Source organism: Cajanus cajan, chromosome 4 (genome assembly GCF_000230855.2).
Source record: "Cajanus cajan strain Asha chromosome 4, NIPB_CcT2T_4, whole genome shotgun sequence".
NCBI lineage: Eukaryota > Viridiplantae > Streptophyta > Magnoliopsida > Fabales > Fabaceae > Cajanus > Cajanus cajan.
Window position 1 is genome coordinate 16618561 of NC_138520.1, and position 19716 is coordinate 16638276.

The window sequence follows — 19716 nt, forward strand, 5'->3', positions numbered from 1 at the left end:
GAATCAGCTACCATGATTAAAAGTGACTTGAAGAATCAACGAGTAGGATCGCTTGCAATGCGATTGCAATTAACCACCATGATTAGAAGCAACATGGGGAATCAACAATTAGGATTACTTGTAACACGATAGCAATCAACCACCATAATTAGAAGTGACCTAAAGATTCGTCAAATAGGATCACTTGCAACACAATTACAATTAGACACTGCATTTAGAAGCAACTTAGAGAATCAACAAGTATAACCTCTTACAAAATGATTGCAATTGGCCACTACAAGTTGAAGCGACTCAAAGAATCAATGAGTAGGATTTGCAACATGATTACAATCGACCGTCATGACTAGAAGTTACTTGGAGAATCAACAAGTTGGACCGCTTGCAACATGATTGCAATCAACATCCACTATAGAAGCGACTCAAAGAATTGACGAATAAGACCATTTGCAACATGATTCCAATCGGCCACTACTAAGTGTAGAAATCTAAAAAAAATACCGACTTGAAATAACCACCTTCAAAAGCTTCTTTCAAGTGAATGTGTGATGAAATCAAACATTTACAGTCATGCCCTTACCTCTTGGGAAAATGTTGAGTGGAGGTTGTGAAATTGATAGCTTTCTTGCACCTTGTACTTAAGGTTGGGGGGCTTGTGTATCCTCTCAAAATATTGTTGAGTATAGGTTGTGAACTTGACAACTTTTTCACATCTTGTGCTCAAGGTTGGAGGGCTTGTGTACCCTCTCAAAAAAATGCCGGGTGGAGGTTGTGAACTTGACAGCCTTCTTGCACCTTGTACTTAAGGTTGGGGGCTTGTGACCCCTTTTGGAAAAATTTTTTACTACCCAAACCTTGTGTAGGTTGATTACTAATCTCCTCCAAGCTAATTTCCTAGTCTCCCTAGACCGACTACTTTGTCTCTTTTTGGCCAATTTGGTTGTGTATCCTCCTGGCATCTCATTGAGAGAGTGCTCTGACTTAGCCACTATGCCTTTCATTCTTGAGATTGGTGGGTAAGTGTACCTTCTTAGTCTTTTGTCAAAAAGACCTGACTGAGAGAGCTTAGTTGAGTACCCCACAAATCATACAACAACTCGACATTTGGTCGACTCAAGATCCTTATTTGATATAAAATCTAGTCATTAATGATTATAATTAAGTAACTAAAATACGTCATTCATTATAAGGTGAATTCTCACAAAATCCCTAAAATTTACAAGCCAACAATGACCAAGGAACAAGTATAAAATCCTTAATCTAGGACAAAGAAAAATAAATTATACTTTTGAATCTTTGATTTTGGATAAATGTTAGATTATCTCTATTACATTTTCTAGACCAAGACAATTTTTAAAAAGGTGTATACAACTCAAATTAAACATTTTTTTGAATTTTAAACTATAATTTTGATAACTCCTAGAAACTATAAAAAAAGAGGGTAGTATTAAGAAATCAAATAGCTAGTATTGGTAAGAACACTCTAGCCGGGTCTTTTGATCTTGGCAATTGGACTTTCGAGAAAAAGATAGAGCCTTCAAACATTAATACACACAAGGAAATCTTTTATGAACTCGTTGTTTTTGGGAAAGTTCTACCATAAAGTAACAACTTGTGTGCCTCATCGATGATGAGACACTAAATTGACTGGAAGTATCAAGTTTTAAATAGAAGAAAAAAAAATTGTTAAAAACATATTTTATTTTGTAAAGTTTCCTTACTCCTTCATCTGATTCCATAACCTTTTCTCTCCTCTATGACTCTCTTCCTATGCAACCACTCACCTTCCAAACTTCCTTGGCCTTTGTAATCACTTTGCAATTGCATCTGCCTTGCATGTTTAGATTAAAGCCCGTCACATGCTCAAAATGCTTGCGTGAACCATTCATGTAGATCTCATTTTTCTTGTTTGCTTTCATAGTGGCCAAGAGGGTGAATGTGGATAGTCGAATGAGGGAGAAAGGAAAGTTTGCCATGGGTGAAAGGAGAAAAATGCATGCAAGAAAACAAGGAACCAAAATGTGGTGCCAAAGCAAAACATATTTTCTTATTCTTCATTTTTTATCCTTTTGAAATTAGACCACAAAATCGTAAAGATTAAAGATTTGATTTAAAAAATTGAAACTTTATATCAATTTGTTTCTATTGGGGGTAAGGGTGTTCATGGATCGGTTTTTTGAAAAATTCAAACCGAACCGAACTGAACCGTTTTATAAAAGTGGATCAGTTAACCGATCCATTTTTTATAAAGTGGATCGGTTTGGTTTTTTAAAAATATGGATAGGTTTTTTTGAAATTAGATCGGTTTGGTGCGGTGCAGTTATCTATTTTTTACTTATATATGGATCAGTTTTTTAAAAAAACCAAACCGAACCGAACCAATCCACTTTCTAAAAATGGACCGGTAAACTGAATTGGTTTTATAAAGTGAATCGGTTCGAATTTTTTTTCAAAATGAATCGAATTTTTCAATATGTATCGGATTGATTATGGATCGATTCGGATCAATTTGAACTTTTTACACACTCCTAATTAGGGGTAACGATTGGAAAGAGAAATAGGCAAAGTATAACAAAGAAATAAGCACCACTGTGTACAACGACAATTGTATATTCAGGGAGTCAAGAGGTTTGGTAGAAAAAAAAGTAAGGCTCAATATAACAAGACGTAGAGTTTAGGGTGATGTTTCTCAAAGATTTTTAGTAATTAGAGATCAGTTAGAAAATCAATTACAATTAACTTAATTAAGAGTTTTTTTACTAAATTTATAATTATAAAAAATGAAATAAAAAGCAACTAAATCAGATAATCATAAATAATCTTAACCATTAAACTTTTTAATACTATATCTAATAGTAATAACATATAATCCATCCATATAAGAATAATTCAAAAAGTTTATTGAAAAATAAATATATTGGGCCAATAACACGGCGACAAACAAAAACAATAATCCAATGGGCCTTCAAAGGCCCAGCTTGCTCCATTCTCTTCTTTCTCTCTTCGCTTTACCGTCCCTTCTGAGTTCTGAATCTCATAAAACCCTTCCGAACTCGAGCAAGCTGGAAGCACTCTGAAAAATGGCTCACACGCTAATAAGAAAATGCATAAAACCATCTTACCCCAATTTTCTGACGTCACTGGCGGTCCCCCAGATTCGGCGGCGACTGGCGGCTGGGGCGGCGGCGGCAGAGGAGGCGGCGCAGTCGTCGTCGTTCACGTTTTCGGGGGAGGGGGAGAAGGTGCAGTTGAAGGCGGGGGGGCGGTGGAAGTGGTCGTCGTCGGTGACGATGCCGACGTCGTTCATGACGGGGTCGATCGTGGGGAAGCGGTTCTACAAAGAGGTGAAGACTCGAGCGGCGGATGATGGGAACGGTTGGACGGTGATGCTTGATTACAGAACCCTTAAGACTCCTTCCAAGAGACCCCTCAAGCTTCCCTCTCTTTCTCTCGCCAAGGCCATTGCTGCTGAATGGGAATATCAGGTTTCATTTTCATCTTACCCCTTCTTTTCTACTTTTTTTTTTTTTTATTTCTGTTTTTGTCTCAATTGTTTTTTTCCATTTAAGTGTACCAAAGTTGACAACTATAATTTGTAATCCCAAGATGTGGCTTTTGTAGTCTTACGGTGTGAATTCTGCTGAACAAACATTGTCTCTCATTTCTTTTAATATGGCTTTTAGTGGAATAAAAGAATTGGTTTAGAGACTATGAGCTTTAGTTTTTGATCATTGAAATTATAATGACGGTATTAGAGTTCGAATTTTGTAAAACCTAAGAGCTTATATCCTCTATTACTAGACTGATCTTAGTGATTCTACTGTGAGTTTGTTTGGATATAAGTTATAAGTGTTACTGAAAGCTTCTGTGACGCACACTTTTAAGCTTCTATGCAATGAGGCTCTATGTGGATAAAATTCTCCATACTTATAAAAGGCTGGTCTAAAGACTAATAACACATTCTATAAAACAATCATTCTCATACAGTCTTCATTGTTAGTTAGGATTTATTGAAAAATACAAAACCAGGAGGGAAGTTTATTAAATATTAAGTGGGAAAAAGTGGGTCAAAGAGTGGTGTTTTGACTTATGTACTTTAATTTTTGTAGAAGGTCTGTAGTCTGACTTCTCTGGGTGGGCAAGTGCTTTCAATTTATAGGAGAAGTTATATTAATTTTACCTTGTTTTTTTTTCTTTCTATAAGTGTTAATGAATAAGTTTATCTAAACATGATCGGAATGTTATGTTGGACGAGTGGACATATTGGGAGTTTAGGATTTAGGAATCTGTGTTAGACATGATTTACGAGTGAACATTAAACAAGGTTATGCTCAAATTTTGTGCTCTCCTTTCTGTTAAGAGAGATGGGTTATGAGACCTATTTGTTGAGGGAGAAAGTGGGAGAGAGACACAATATTTGAATATGAACTTTTTGTGTGAAACTTTTAACGCGATGAGATTCATTTTCTGTAAAATAGAGACGTGCTTAGGATTTTGACTGTATTTTCTGCCATGCAAACTAATAACAATGGGAAGGATTGGTCGAGAGGCTGACCATGTTAATTTATAATTTTTATCTGTATTGTGATCCAAAGCAGAGTATATTTGCTATTTGAACTGCCACAGGATTATTGGGCCTAGCTGATGACTGAAAAATGTCCACCCTGTGAAAATTTAGACCTCACATTTGCCCTTCAATGTTAGCTTATGGCTGCTTTTGTTATAATTTTGCACTATCCTGATTCCTGAATGCCTGGGCTGCCTCGTGTCTCTTAACTCTTACAATAATACCAAAAGAAAAATAAAAGAGATGAGTATGTCCTGCTTTCATGAAATCTATGAATTTTGTTTCCTAATATTGTATTTCCTCCTGGCAGTGTTAAAATAATTTGAAGTCTCTTGGTGGGGTGGTATAGCTCATGCCAGCCTCCCCTTCAATATGATTATATGACCCTTTAATCACTATTCAAATTAGTTAAATGGTCCCGATTTATTTGAAGCTGTATATTCTGTTTAATATGGTTATGATGCTTAGGATTGTCACTTAAAGTGGACTGCTAATGAAGTTCGATTTATTATAGCAAACGGATGGCATAAGACCTTTCACAATGCCTCTTATGAGACTTGCTTGCACTGCTTTGGAAAGAGTTCCTCTCACAAGGGCCAAAATTATTGACAATTTGATGAAGAAATTTAATCAAGATTTAGTATTTTGTCGTGCACCCGATGACAATGATCTGACAAGCAATGTACATGGTATGGTATCAGTTGATAACTTGATGTCTTTAAATAAATTTATGATTGCCCAATGTAAATGATACTTGTTGATTACATTAGAATTCGGCTAGTTGAAGTCATCATCTTAAGATTATATTGTAAAAAGCATTTTCATAGAGCTCTTTTAAATTTTAATTTATTATTTTGGTTGTGTGGATTTCATAGATTATATTGTATCACTAAGGGTGTCTTTGGTAGAATGATAGGAAACAGATGGAAAGGAAGCGTATAGAAGAAACTAAGTGAAGAGAAGACGAATAGAAAATAGAGTAGAAATATAGATTGTTTGGTTGAAAAGAAATAAAATGAAAGTTAATTTATTTAGAGGTTATTTAATTTTAAAAATAATAAATAAAGATTATTTTTGTTATTCTTCTTCTTCTTATTATTATTATTGTTATTATATTATTATATTATAATGTTTTTATTTTATATTATTTTTATTATAATAATTTTGATTTTGCTCATTAATATTATTTTTATTTTATCAGGGAGCCGATTACTTTATGGGTTATAAATAGGAAACAATCGTTATTTGATTATGTTGCCATAGATCGTGAAAAAATGTAAACAAAGGCAACATAATCAATTTGCTGCAATCTAGCATTATATTTCTGTGCACCTCGCATTTTAATGAAAAAGTTTTTTAGCACTGATTTCCATGCTTTTCTCTGTTATTTCTCGTTTACCAAACTGTGGTAAACAGTGCTTTCTGCACTTTTCTTTCATCTTCTGCCCCACTTTCTGGTTACCAAACAAAGGGTAAGAGTATTTTAGCCTTACCTACCTAGAATTGTTAGTTTTTTTCTTTCAATGTTCTTGTTGATCAAAGGTATATGGATTAAGAAGCATCTCATTGATTTTGAGTCAATGTATGGTTTTGAATTTAAAATTGTCTTTGCAGATCGCCAGGTGGAGAAAATTGATCCGCTGCTTCGTTGGGTGGAGTCAGAATTTGGCTTTAAGCCTGTTATTTACTCGAGCTTTTTTGGTGGAAATCAGGAAGATGGTCTTGTAATGGCTATAGAGAACCTTCTAAAGAAAACAGATGATTGCGAATTGGCAGCAATTGATGCTATTGCAGCATCAGCACATTCATTAATTATTGCTATTGGAATGGTACAAGGAAAGTTGCAAATTGAGGAAGCAATTGAACTTATTAGACTTGAAGAAGATTTTCAGGTACTTGCTTACATGAGTATCACTATAATTTATATTGTGCTTAAATATTTAAGTACAGGACATAATGTTAACATGGTCTGTGAAATAAAACTGTCTTCATTCTCTGTTTCAGGTGGACAGATGGGGCCTCGTTGAAGGGGGCCATGATGTGGATATCGCTGATCTAAGGGTGCAGATTTCATCACCAATTGTATTTCTTGGTTTGTCAAGAAGCTTATAGGTTTTTAACATCCTTTCATGCTTACCTTACCATCCTAAGAACTAGCTATCAAGCTAGAATAGGAAACAGAGGTTTGTTGTAATATCCAGATTTTTCCAGAGGTAATATTCTTGGGTTCGCATAATTTTATTTGTAGATGAGTTTTATTCTGGTCACAGTTTTGTCATGAGTTGAAATAATATAAACATGGCTTTACTAGGGCCCCATTTCTCCGGGAATAACAGGTAAACTTCTTTGTACAAGTGTTTAATTTCTGCTTTATAGGAAATAAAATTGTGGATTAGAAGATGATTAGGAAATATGATTATGCAATGGAGACTCATCGTAATTGACACCACGGATGAAGAAATGCATCTAGGATGACTTTTAATATTTCAAGCGTGATTTTTAAGATTGAATCAATTATAAATTTGGAAATTTCTCGGTTTATGTTTTTTTTTTTTTTTTTTTTTCATTTTTTGAATTCCATTATTCACTCTGCCTATTTCATTCTGGACGTTTTGTTTGTTCTCTTATTGACAAACTTTGTGGTTGCCTGATGGGTGATTGCAAAGAAAATTCTAGCTGGTTCTTCGAATTGGCTAAAGAGTTTAGCCATTGTTCAAAGACAATCAAAGTTACTGGAAAAGTCCTCTGAACTTTGAATGAGAATAAAAGTGGCGTGAAGGATGTGATCTTTGATTTTATGAGTAGATTGTGTCAGCAAGTGCTGGAGATTCATTAAAACTGAAGAATTAACCCTCAAGTTAAATTGAATACAAGAAACTTGCTGCTTGTATATGGTGAGGGGTAGGGTACAGGTTCAACGGCTAATGTAAGTTTATCAACTGTAGCTCTCTTGCATATTTTAAACAAATACTTGGACCTGATCAACAAATAGGTTTGTGATTCAAGTAACAAGCTTTTTTATTTTTCCACCATCCATAAAGATAAGTCAACAATTCCATGTTAATGCACGTTCATCGAATGATGACCAGGAGATGATAAGCAGGACAAGAGGGATAAAAAGCGAAAAGTTAAAAAAAAAAAAAAAATTCAAAGACTAATTGGTAGAAACCAGTATATTTGCAACGGCGGAAAATATATGCAAGTTAAATTGTCTAATTAAAAACATAAATAAGCAGGTATTTATGGTTGCTACAATTGACAAGATTAAGTGAATTGAGTTTTTTTATGATAAAGCTGAAATGAAAAGTGCAATTTTCTGAACTAAATAGTCAACAACATTGTGTCGCTTATTACTGTTGTCAGGCATACCTGTGTCCTTTTAAGGATCTTCTCGACAGCATAGAACACAAAGTGGAGGCTGTTTGGTGATGTCACAGTCACAACATGCTGTGTCGCAGTCATTGTTGCATCCTGTAGAAACATCGTGCAACTTTTGTAATTCTCACCCTCAGAATTTGGGGAAATTATTATTGATCATTGCTAAATAAAGTAGCATGAAAGAATGTGGATTACAAGCTTGTACTTTTTTCACTGCATTACCTATTATAGTCACATATTGAGATGATTGGATTCCCTCAGAAATCCTGAGAATTGAAAGGCGAGTGCTGCCTTGAACATCAAAAAAAATCATGACAACCATAAACCAGGCTACTGCTAAAGACTTCATGACTGTGATGTGATGGTGGTCTCTTACTTGGTATGAGATTAGCTCAATGGTTTGTGAAAATTCTCATTATTGTGTTATATAGGGTTCTCAACTGAATCTTTTTAAGTAATAAGAGAGCTAAACTTGCTTTGAAGTGTAAATCATTAAATCTCTTTCACATGTTCATACTTTTTATATAGGCTGGGATTAGATGTAATGATCATTCTGAAGTTGTGTTAATTGCGAATGCACATTTTAAGTCTACATAATTTGAAAACAGCCATGGCCACCCAAACATGCACTCAACTACCATACTCCTAACGTATCCACTAGGAACAAATAAAATATCTCAAGCTAATGTAGAAGACATGGCAAATCTTAAACTGAGCCGCAAGCACCACTCAAATCATGCTGTACCAGAAGAAACAGTTAACGTTGATCAGCTTCTGCTGTCTGTTGATAAGGAAGGGTAGCATATTATCAAAACTATAAAATGACCCGCGCTATACTCGGAAATAAAATCTATTTATTTTTATTTAACTCCAGCCTTTGAAACTTTAAAATGAAATAAAATTGCATCCATGCATTTTATAGATGAATGATACATTAAAACTTATAATGGCGTAAAAATTCATGGAAAAGATAAGTTTTGTTCACTGTGTGATAAGACAATTCTAAATTAGATTAGAAGCTAAATTATATTTTTGCTTTTCTATAATTTTTATCCTACAATTTTGGGCTCTCCATTTTTCAATTATCCAATTTTGATTCCCTTATTTAAAAAAATTTCCAATTTATATCTAACTTCTAAATCTGCTTACGTTGAATGTCTAAATTCGAAGAAATGGTCATGCAGAAAGTGACAATTGAGTGTATTACATGTTATGTTATTACATGCATTTGGCATAACAACTATCGCCTTGAAGATTATATACTGATGCATTACATGTATGAAGATTTGATAGTTAAATCAAAATTCTAGATTTTTCGTGAGATTATTAAGTAAATAATAAGTATAATTAAAGAGGAGGAATTTCCTTATTTTAAGAGTAAATCTTGGTAAACTCAATAATTCATATTTTACATCAAATTTTAAAAATTTAATTGTTAAATTAAAAGTTTTTAATATATAAATTAACTTTACAAATTAAAAAAAATAATTTGATAATTTATTTTATTATTATAATTAAATGGTTATATTGTAAAATATAATAATACATTAAAATTTATAAATATAATTTACATTTATTAAATGTATTGGTTTTCATATCTATTTATATACATTCAAAATATATTATTAAAATAAATATTTTATCATTCATCCTAATTATAATGACAGTATCAAGATTTGAACTTAAAATCTTATGTATATTATTTCAACTTCTCATCATTAAGTCAACCATAGTGATTAGATAAAATTAATATAATATTTTATTATATTAATAAAATATTATGTAAATATATAAAAAAGAAGATTTATTCTTGACATATTATTTATTATAAATATTAATTCTAATGTATTATTTATAAGATAAAAAATTAAAGTAATTTCTTTCTTATGTAGTATTAGTTAATTTATTATTGAACATTATGTATTATTATCATTGGTATTATCGTAAAAGATTTCAACAAATATAATATATATTCATTAAATGTATTATTTTCTTATTAATATATTCAAAATATATTATTAGAGTAAAATAGACACAATTTACTTATATAAAAAATTATAAAACTTAATTTTCAAACCAAAATGAACATGCAATTTGAAAAAATAATTGCTCACAGAACTCACTTTTTTCGCACAATTTTTACTTTATAAAGTTTATCCGTTTGGATTGAACATTAATCAGACTTCATAATTTTCATGATAGAAACTCTAATAGAACAAAACTCATCATGTTTTGAGTCAATTAAAAAAGTTCAAAATTGTGCTTAAAAATTAAAAAAAAAATACCTAAAGAATAATATTAACTAAACTTTTAAAGTTAAATGATCAAAATATATATTTTTAAGACTAAAATAAACATTTTAATAGACCAAAACAGTTTTTTTCACGAGACAAAGGACCAAGATTTTAAACTTAGCATCATCTTCCTAATATTTTCTTTGATCATCATCCTCTAAATGGTCTTCAAAATTTGCTAGAAACAATGTACTCAATGCTTGTAACCTAAAGGGACAATCAACTCGAAAAAAACCTTCGACATTTATTTTAGACAGATAGAAACAAACGTGCCTCTCAATTTACAGTTGAAAGTGTCTTTATAAAAAATATAAATAAAAAAAACCCACGAAGAGTATTTAGCTTGTATGTCAGTATGTCGAAATCCAAAATAACTACAGACAATTTATGAGACGGGGTTCTCTTTGCTATTAACATTTATTTCAGAAACAAAAGTCAATATAAACTTAAAACCCAAGTTTTAGAAAAGGGGCTCAGGTTTTATTAAGAATATAGCTAAATCATCCCCAACTTTGAAGAAAATACAAAATCCCAACATAATATGATCAAAATGCAAACACCATCATGCTTCTAATGATAGAATTTCAAGCTTTAGGCTGAAGTGACTTGATATGTGAGATTTGCTTTCCTGGGTTCAACCCCTTTGGACAGGCACGAGCACAGTTCAATATTGTGTGGCAGCGATAGAGCTTAAATTCATCATTAACGGCCTCCAATCTCTCCTTAGTGTACTCATCACGACTGTCACTTATCCACCTGCAAATACCATCACAAACAATATCTCAGCTTTCAATAACCTAACTGCCAATAGATCTTTCTGTTTCCCCTCTTTTGAGGGGAGGGGTGAACTTTGGCCATTACTTTTGGCAGGCAAATTGCAACAAATTAACAAGGAATTTCAACATAAATTACTACCAATCTTTTTGTTGGTTTAACATTTACCAAGAGCTGGTAGACAACTAACATAGGCACACAGCAGGAGATCATATGCAATGAATTTAATAGAGAAGAAGTATCTTCAATATGTCTGATTAATAATTAAGTAAGAAGGAGCTTCAACTCTTTCATTCCTAATCCGACCAAGCATGATCTTATTGTCAAGATATATGCTCCTCTCTTTCAAACACCATTTACTATAACTGTACTTCCTACAAATATAACCATACGGACATGAAAATAAATTAATAATGCCTGTGGCAAGAACAGTGTGTATATGGAGGAAATGATCTGAAGTAATTACTGACTGACTTCCATAATTCAGTAAATATCAGCTATGTTGATTAAAAGAGCCACGCTAAGAATGCACAGTATTGCAGTTTCAAGTTTCAAGAACATTCCAAGAATCATTCATTGTAACATTCATATTAGAAACACCATGATGCTAATCAACCAGAACAAGTCACATACAACAATGAACAGATTTCAAACCAAAACAAGTCACATATACAACAGTGCATATATTTCAACGCTGCTGATAGAGATCCCCAATCCAAGCATTTAAAATAAAACTTAAAAAGGACAAAAAGAAGAAGCAATGAAGCAAATCTCTACCTAGAGGATTCTATTCAGGGCCAAGTATAAGGAAAGGGTACAGATATTCATAACTCATTTGCCTAGCTCATTTTTCTAAAAGAACTATGTTGAAAACTCTTCCATGTTTGCTGAAGCACAGAACCAGTATCAAGAACAGAAATTGAAATTAGTTACCACATAAAATCAGGAAATTGTGCATACTGCATAGCAGCAGAAATATCTCGAGAAGTAACACATGGAGTCACTAGTAACAGCAGATTCTTTTAAGTCCACAACACCCTCACAATATTTTGCATTGAAGTATAATCAAGACAAATGTTAAACAAACATACCTTTCTCACCCCAACAAAAAAGCCAATGGAATTACTAAAACACCAAGCATAATTCGACACACATGAAAACATACTAGTGTAATAAAATTTCAATCTAAACAACAAAGCATAATTATACAAACACAAACATAGAATCCAGCACATAGCGTCAAAAAATATTAATGAAATATGCATAAAACTATAACCACTTTATGCATCACATCAAGCGTGTTAAAAATTTATGGTTTTCTTTTCAGTTCCAGTTGCAATTGAAGTTGTGGTTGTGTTGTAATTAACAAAATTGGGAGAAATTGCAGACAAATGTGATGGCAATGAGGTTGTGGAGTCCTCAAAAACTGCAATGTGGAGGCCACAATTAAAGTGCCAGGCAACAAATTAAAAGCATGAAAGTCACTGCTAGACAAAAATTAATGAAATGGGATCCCTAATAGTCTTGCACAAATATAAGGACACGGACAGAAGTTTGATAATAAACTTGCTTAGTTGGTTCAAAGAGAAAACAACTAGCAACAACTATGGAGAGAAAACAACTAGCAATAATTATGGAAAAAGAGATGTAAAGTACTAATCATAAAATGTGCTAAGTGGGTTCAAAGAGCTATTATGATAAAGATTGTATAGGTACTGCGAAGTCCGAGAACAAAATAGGTTTCGTTATTGTGTTTCATAATCTTGAAAATATAAAAGGAAAAGAAGTATGCACAATGATGCTAATTGATCTAGACAAGAGACAAACAATTGAGTAGATAATATCATAATAATACCCTACTCTAATTCTCAAAGCACTTACAACCAAAATATAGGTAAAAATTAACAGAGAAAAAATTTCTTCAAAACAAAGAACAGACAAGCTAAGCTCCACCCAGAAGATCATATTCTTCCCATAAGTGAGGAAAAATCACTGAAATTTTTATTACTTTAGCCTCCCTCGTTTCTTCACAAACTTAAAAGAAAAAGGTGTTCCTCCAACTCTATTTCCTCTCACACCTTCACTTTAAACCAAGTAAATCAACGTAACAGCAATGATAGTACCAGAATATTGGTGGTGGGGTGTAAGTATTCAAGAGTAGGTTAAAGTCAAATATAAATATCATAAAGTTCGTTAAGTGTAGAGATAAAAAAATAAAAAAGAACAAGAACTGTGGGAAAAAAAAATATAAAGCAGTTAAGAGCCAGTTAGAATATTTTGTCCTGAAGTTATAACAGAAGAAAATAAAAATAAAAATAAGTCAAAAAGTAAACTGAATCAAACTTCTCACACAAATGCACCTCAAATTTCCCAAAAGCTCTTCCTCTGGGTTTTTCAAAAGCTTCAGAGCTCGACAAGCTTCAGAGCTCGACATTCTTGATAAAACTCTATTTCCAATAGAGTTTCCATCATAAAAGTTCTCCAAAACTCTTCTATGCTTATATCCAGAAACGCTCTTAGACCCTGTTTAGATGCAAACTTAGAAGCACTTTTTGAGAATTTTTTTTTTCTGAAAATAACTCTTTACTTTACTGAAAACAACTTTTTATTTTTAATAAAGAAACTCTAAAAACACTTCTAATTATCATTATTGAACTCTCAAAAGCGATTCTAAGCTTGTATCCACACATATCCAAAGTTTATCACTAAGGTTTTTCAATTGAAAAAGCTCCCACAACCTAAAATCCAATCCAAACAAGCCCTAAGAAATACACCACCGAGGCAGAGAGAGAAACTCACAATTATCCTGAAAACTCAACGCATGGTTTTCACAGCATCCTTAGATTCCCGTAACCAACTTCACAAGCAGTTAAATAAATAAAATTAAATTAAATTAAATTAAAAGCTTCCGTCGTAGTCATCGTACCAAACAAAAAACCCGAAATCCCAATCGAAGCGAACGAAAACCCTAACGAAAAGTTACCTATTAGCGTGGAGCAGCGCGGCAGGGCCGAGATAGGACTCGGGGTTCCACCAGTAGCTGGGGCAGGATGTGCTACAGCAGGCGCAGAGAATGCACTCGTACATCCCATCGAGCTTCTCCCGCTCCTTCTTGCTCTGCAGGATCTCCTTCCCGGGCACCGGCGGCGGCGTCTTCCGCTTCAGCCACGGCTCAATGCTCTTATACTGGTTGTAAAAGTTCGTCATGTCGACCACCAGGTCCTTGATCACGAACATGTGCGGCAGCGGCGTCACCGTCGACGCCGCGCTCTCCGACGGAATCTTCGTGAGGCACGCCAGGCCGTTGCACCCGTCGATGTTCATCGCGCAGGACCCGCAGATCCCCTCGCGGCACGAGCGCCGGAACGTGAGGGTGGGGTCGATCTCGTTCTTGATCTTGATGAGCGCGTCCAGGACCATGGGCCCGCACTCCTTCAGGTTGATCTGGTACTCCTTTAGTTCGGGCTTCGACGGGCTTTCCGGGCTCCACCGGTAGATTTGGAAGGTCTTCAGCGTGGGGGCGTCGCGCGCCTTGGGCTGCACCTGCTGGGCCTGGGCCTCCGACGCGTGGGCCCGCAGGAGGCCCAGCTTGAACGCCGGCGAGGACGGGACCCTCTGCGCCGCACGCTTCAGCAACCCCGTCGCCATCACTGGTGCTGCTGTGTTCTGTGGCGGTGTGTTGTGTTATTACCAAAATGGACACTCTGTTGGGGACTGTTGCGGTGTTGCGTTGTGGTGTGTTGCGATGTGGTTTGGGATTTATATGCCGTGGTTGGTTGGTGAATTCGGAGGAAGAATGGGGGTAGTTTGGGAATTACCAAAGGGGTTCGAGGAGGTGCCGGTGGTGACGTGGCGCGATGGGAAGCGTTTGTTGATGGAGTTACGTGGGGAACTTCGGATCGCGTTCATTGCAGGTGCGTGTTCACCATGCGACTCTTGCGTGTTCGGTCTTGCGTTAAATCTTCAAAATTAAAATTTGAGGCTATGGTTTTGTCCGAATTAAACTAAGGTTATGTCCAAAAAAATTCAATTTGAAATTAAATTTTTTTAAAATAAGATAATACATTTTAAATTAATTGAGAAACATAACATATGAAAATCGAATTATCATATACTTATTCTAAATGTGTATGTAACTAAAAATACAAATTTCAAGAATTAAGAAAATTAATGAAGTGTATAAATTTAGATTTTATATCAAATATTCTTAATTATATTTATTAAAATTGCACTTTTTATTATTGTCTTAAGATTCATTTTGAATTAAGAGAATCAAATAAAGTTTATTTAATTAAGATTTACGTCCAAAATATTTAAGTATTTTTTTACCTATATGTAGGTTTAAAAAAAGTAAAGGATTTCTTCAAAATAATTGTGTTGTAAAATATTTCCTTTTTCTAATTTTAAGAAATATTTTTAAAATTAAAAAATTAGAAATTTCAATGAAAATAAGTTTCAATGTATACTTTTTAGTAGTTAAATTATTTCATAATATTTTTTAAATTAAAAATTATATTTTAAAATTTTCTATATTTAGTTAAAGTTCATAAATAAGAAAATGTTTATAGGTTATTTATTTTTTTAGTGTATAAAAATAGGATTTTATATCAACAATTATTTTTATTAATATAATTTGCAGGAATGTCACGTAGGGGAATTGATTATTTAGTGGACAATGACAATAAACAAGAAGATCTTTGTTCTAAAGAGAGTCATTTTGAAGATCATATGTTTGTGATATTTTGAAGTATTAAAGCGGCTCAAAATAAAGATAAAGAAGAGTTTGTACAATCTCCATTGTCATTTCTAACTCCAAGGCTTGGGGATGATGATAACGAACAACAACCAATTTTTAATGTACTACAACCCTTAACTAGCATAGGCCATTTGTTCAAGGTTGTAGCTCATCTAGCTCTACCCCATTGATTCCTGGACCAACTGATGTGATTCAAGCTACAATGAGAAATTGACACTCTAAACAATCTTTGTTAACTCAACAAATTTTGGAAAATATTGACCAAGTAGCAAACATAATATTCAATGCAAACCCATGATGTTATGTTGTTCATTATATTAAATCACGGTGTTAGTTTGTATTTAAAGACTGAATGAAATATATTTTTGATGCATAATAAGAAAGTTACTAGCTTTTAAATTCATATCATGTAATTGGTACTAATTAGGTTTTGTAAGATATAGGATTGTTGGAAGTAACTCTTTTGAATTGCATTGACCACAATTTTCAAAGAGTATCTACTGTTGTTATTTTTGTTGATTCTATTACTCCAAATGCCATGGGAGATTATAGCATTACATTGAAGGTATTATTGCTCTAATTGGTATGGTCCAATTTCGTAATTGTGGGTATTTAATATTAGAAACTTTAATTTTAGGACCCAACTAGTACTATGGGTGCTAGTTTGCATTGCAAAGTTGCACAACACCCGCATTATTGGAAAGACATAATTGTTGGTTATGTGCAAGTTCTTAATAGTTATTTTATTATTTTGTTAATGGTTAACATATATTATGTAAATATTTAAAACAAATTGTACTTGTACTGCTTGTTGTATTTTCCATGCACATATTCGTGACCCTTACTTCTTAAACATACCAAAAAACAATGTTAAAAGGGTAGGTGAAAAGTCAATTTTTTTATATTAATAAAAAATTATTTGTTAATGTAATTTTGTTTATATGTTTGAGTTTAAAATATGAAATATTATTGATAATTTTTTGTGTAGGGCTTCCTCCCTTTTATAAAGGGGAATAAAATCAAGTGAAGTAAGGAAACTAAATCCTAAAATAAGGAAAGAAAATATGACAATAATGAATTACCTAAAATAAGCTAAACTAAAAAAGGTAACAAAGTAATTATAGAAAATAAAGTAATTACTAGCTATACAAGGAAACAAATTAAACATATTAACCAAAATATTTTTAGGAATCAAATAATGATTTAATCCTCTTTTGACACCCTATCAATACTCCCCTTCAAACTAGCTTGAAGATGTCTTCCATGCTAGTTTGTTGTTTATGTTCTTAAATAGTTTATTGGATAATCCTTTGGTTAAGATATCTGCTAATTGTTCTTTAGTGGGAACATAAGTAATATAAATTTGTTCTTTTTCTATCTTCTTCTTGATAAAGTGCTTGTCAACTTCCACATGTTTAGTCCTATCACGTGGGACTAGGTTGTGTGCAATAGATATTGCATATTTTTTGTCACAATATAACTTTAAGGGTGGCAAATTGAAAATTTTCAATTCTTGTAGAAACTTTTCCACCCACAACACCTTACAAATTCCATGAGCCATTACTCTAAATTCAACTTCTGCACTACTTCAATTTTTGATTGGGATCATCTAGTGCTTCTTTGATGCTTCTAGACACAAACAAATTTGTAATTTTAGAGGTGAAGGCTTTGTGACTTTTGGAAAGGTTTTGGTAGGAAACATATTTGGAAATGGGATGGTTTGTGCTTGTTTTTGGTGATTTTTTTATGTAGGCTCTGGTTCCTTTTCGAAGGGCTATGGGCAGATTAGTATTACAAGTGGGAATTGTAGTATTACCTGAAAGATCTTGTGATATTTTTTTTATGCCAATTTATGGGGTTTATAGTTGGCATGATGTAGAGATAATGGATTGATTTCTAGTTCATTTAGGATATTTTTGAGTATAAGCATGAAGCTCTTTTTCTGATTGTGATATTTCTTAGGGTCCCTTTAAGTTTAGGATAAGATTTTCTTTATCAATTTCAGGATCTGTTTCCACATGTTCTTCCTTATTAAATTCATTAATTTGATCAACTAAAGTTGTATCCATAGTGTGCAAAAAAAGAGTGGGTAATAGTTCATGACAAAAATTGACACATCCATATTCTCCCCCTGAAGGGAATGTTTTTGAAAGAAAAACTGATGTTCCAAAAAGGTAACATCTATGGTAACATGATGTTTCTTTGTGATGGGATTAAAACATCTATAACCTTTTTGGGTGAGTGAATAACCAATAAAAATGTATTTTTCTGCTCTTGGGTCTAGTTTAAATCTAGAGGTAGAAGATGTATGTAAAAATATAGTACAACCAAACATTTTTAAAGGAAAACCAGCATGTAATTGACATGAAGGAAATTAAAAAAAAATGTCCAAAGGCGTGTAATTATTTTACACACAAGTGGGCATTCTATTTATTAGATAAGTTTTTGTTAGGACAGCATCCCCCCATAAACACTTTGGAACATTACTCTTAAACATGATGACACGAGCTACTTCAAGAAGATGTTTATTTTTTCTTTCAGCAATATCATTTTGTTGAGGAGTGTTTGGACATGTCGATTGATATTAAATGACTTTTATTTTGAAGGAATTCTTTGAGCTCTTATTAAAATATTTAGTGCCATTATCACTTCTCAAAAATGATATTTTTGTGTCAAATTACGTTTCTACCATTTGTGAGAAACATTTAACTATATTAGGAACATCAAATTTTTCATGTTTAAGGCAGAGCCAACACATTTGAATGTGGTCATCAATAAAGGTTATGAACCACCTTTTTTCCAAATTGGGTTGTAATTTTTTATGGATCCCATACATCACTATGGATTAAAGGAAAAGGTTTAGATGCATGATAAGGTTGAGAGAAGTAAAAAGTTCTATGACTTTTAGCTAGAACACAACTTTCACATTTAAAAGAATGGCAATCAATATTTTTGGATAAATTTGGAAACAAACGCCCACTACAAGAAAATTGCGAATTAGAGAGGGAAAGATCCTTCGCAAATTTCTCGCTAAACAAAATGGTGAAGGACTAACGAGAGATTTGCGAAGGACTATTCCCTTGCTAAATTCAAGTCACTAATTAGCGACGGCTGCATATCCCCCCGCAATTCCCTCGCTACATTCCTTTGCTTTTCCCTCGCAACCAACTTCGCTAGTTCGTTGCAAATTTGTGCTGCTAATTCGTCACTATCGTCTCACAAATGTAGAACCTAAATTCCCTCATTAATTGCATTTAATATTTCCTCGCTAAAACGTCGCAAAACCTTCGCAAGATATCCTTCACTACTTTGTCGCTACTCCATCGCAAAATATTGTTTAATTATTTCCTCGCTAATCTTTCGCCACTCCGTCACAATTATCACTCGCGATATTGTCGCTAATTCCTCGCAACTCTGTAGCAATATATCAATTAAGGTCCTTCACAAATCCCTCGCTAATCCTCTGCAAATATGTCCTTCGTAAATCCCTCGCTAACCCCTCAGAAATATGTCCTTCGCAAATCCCTCGCTAATCCCACGCAAATCCATCAAAGCATATGGATTGAGTTCCCTCGCGAATACCACGTTAATCCCTCGCGAAACCTTCACAACATATCTTTTGAGTTTCCTCGCGAATCCCTCGCTAATATCTCGCGAAACCTTCCTAATTTATCTATATATATACATTATTCTTTCATGAATCCCTGTAGATATGCCACTTAATTTGATATTTTAAATAAATCTAAATCAACTACATAAATTTTTTTTCAATTCGACATGATTTAAAATAAAAGTTGCATGTAACAATATCTCTTACAAAACCAAATTGTTAAATGTCTTACAAAATCCAACTTGTGCATACTATCTTAAAGAAACCCAAACTAATTAATGTCTTACAAAAAGAAAAGCCAAATAACGAGTCATCCTAAATAGTAATCAACCTAAGCTAG

The 19716-nt window shown here is 33.4% G+C and overlaps 2 protein-coding genes across 2 annotated transcripts; one reads left to right on the forward strand and one right to left on the reverse strand.

Annotated features, from left to right (window-relative positions):
- The first annotated feature begins 3015 nt into the window (after nt 1–3015).
- LOC109812843 (ATP12 protein-like protein) lies at nt 3016–6918 on the forward strand. The gene is made up of 4 exons (XM_020376902.3): nt 3016–3482; nt 5079–5253; nt 6179–6456; nt 6569–6918. Exons 1-4 carry the CDS (start codon nt 3078–3080, stop codon nt 6674–6676), a joined length of 966 nt encoding a protein of 321 aa, XP_020232491.1. The 5' UTR covers nt 3016–3077; the 3' UTR covers nt 6677–6918.
- Nucleotides 6919–10551: 3633 nt separating this feature from the next.
- On the reverse strand, nt 10552–14769 carry LOC109812842 (succinate dehydrogenase [ubiquinone] iron-sulfur subunit 1, mitochondrial). The gene is made up of 2 exons (XM_020376901.3): nt 13994–14769; nt 10552–10992 (listed from the first exon to the last, which is right to left on the reverse strand). The coding sequence occupies exons 1-2, from the start codon at nt 14656–14658 to the stop codon at nt 10821–10823; spliced, it is 837 nt and encodes a 278-aa protein (XP_020232490.1). The 5' UTR covers nt 14659–14769; the 3' UTR covers nt 10552–10820.
- Nucleotides 14770–19716: the final 4947 nt, after the last annotated feature.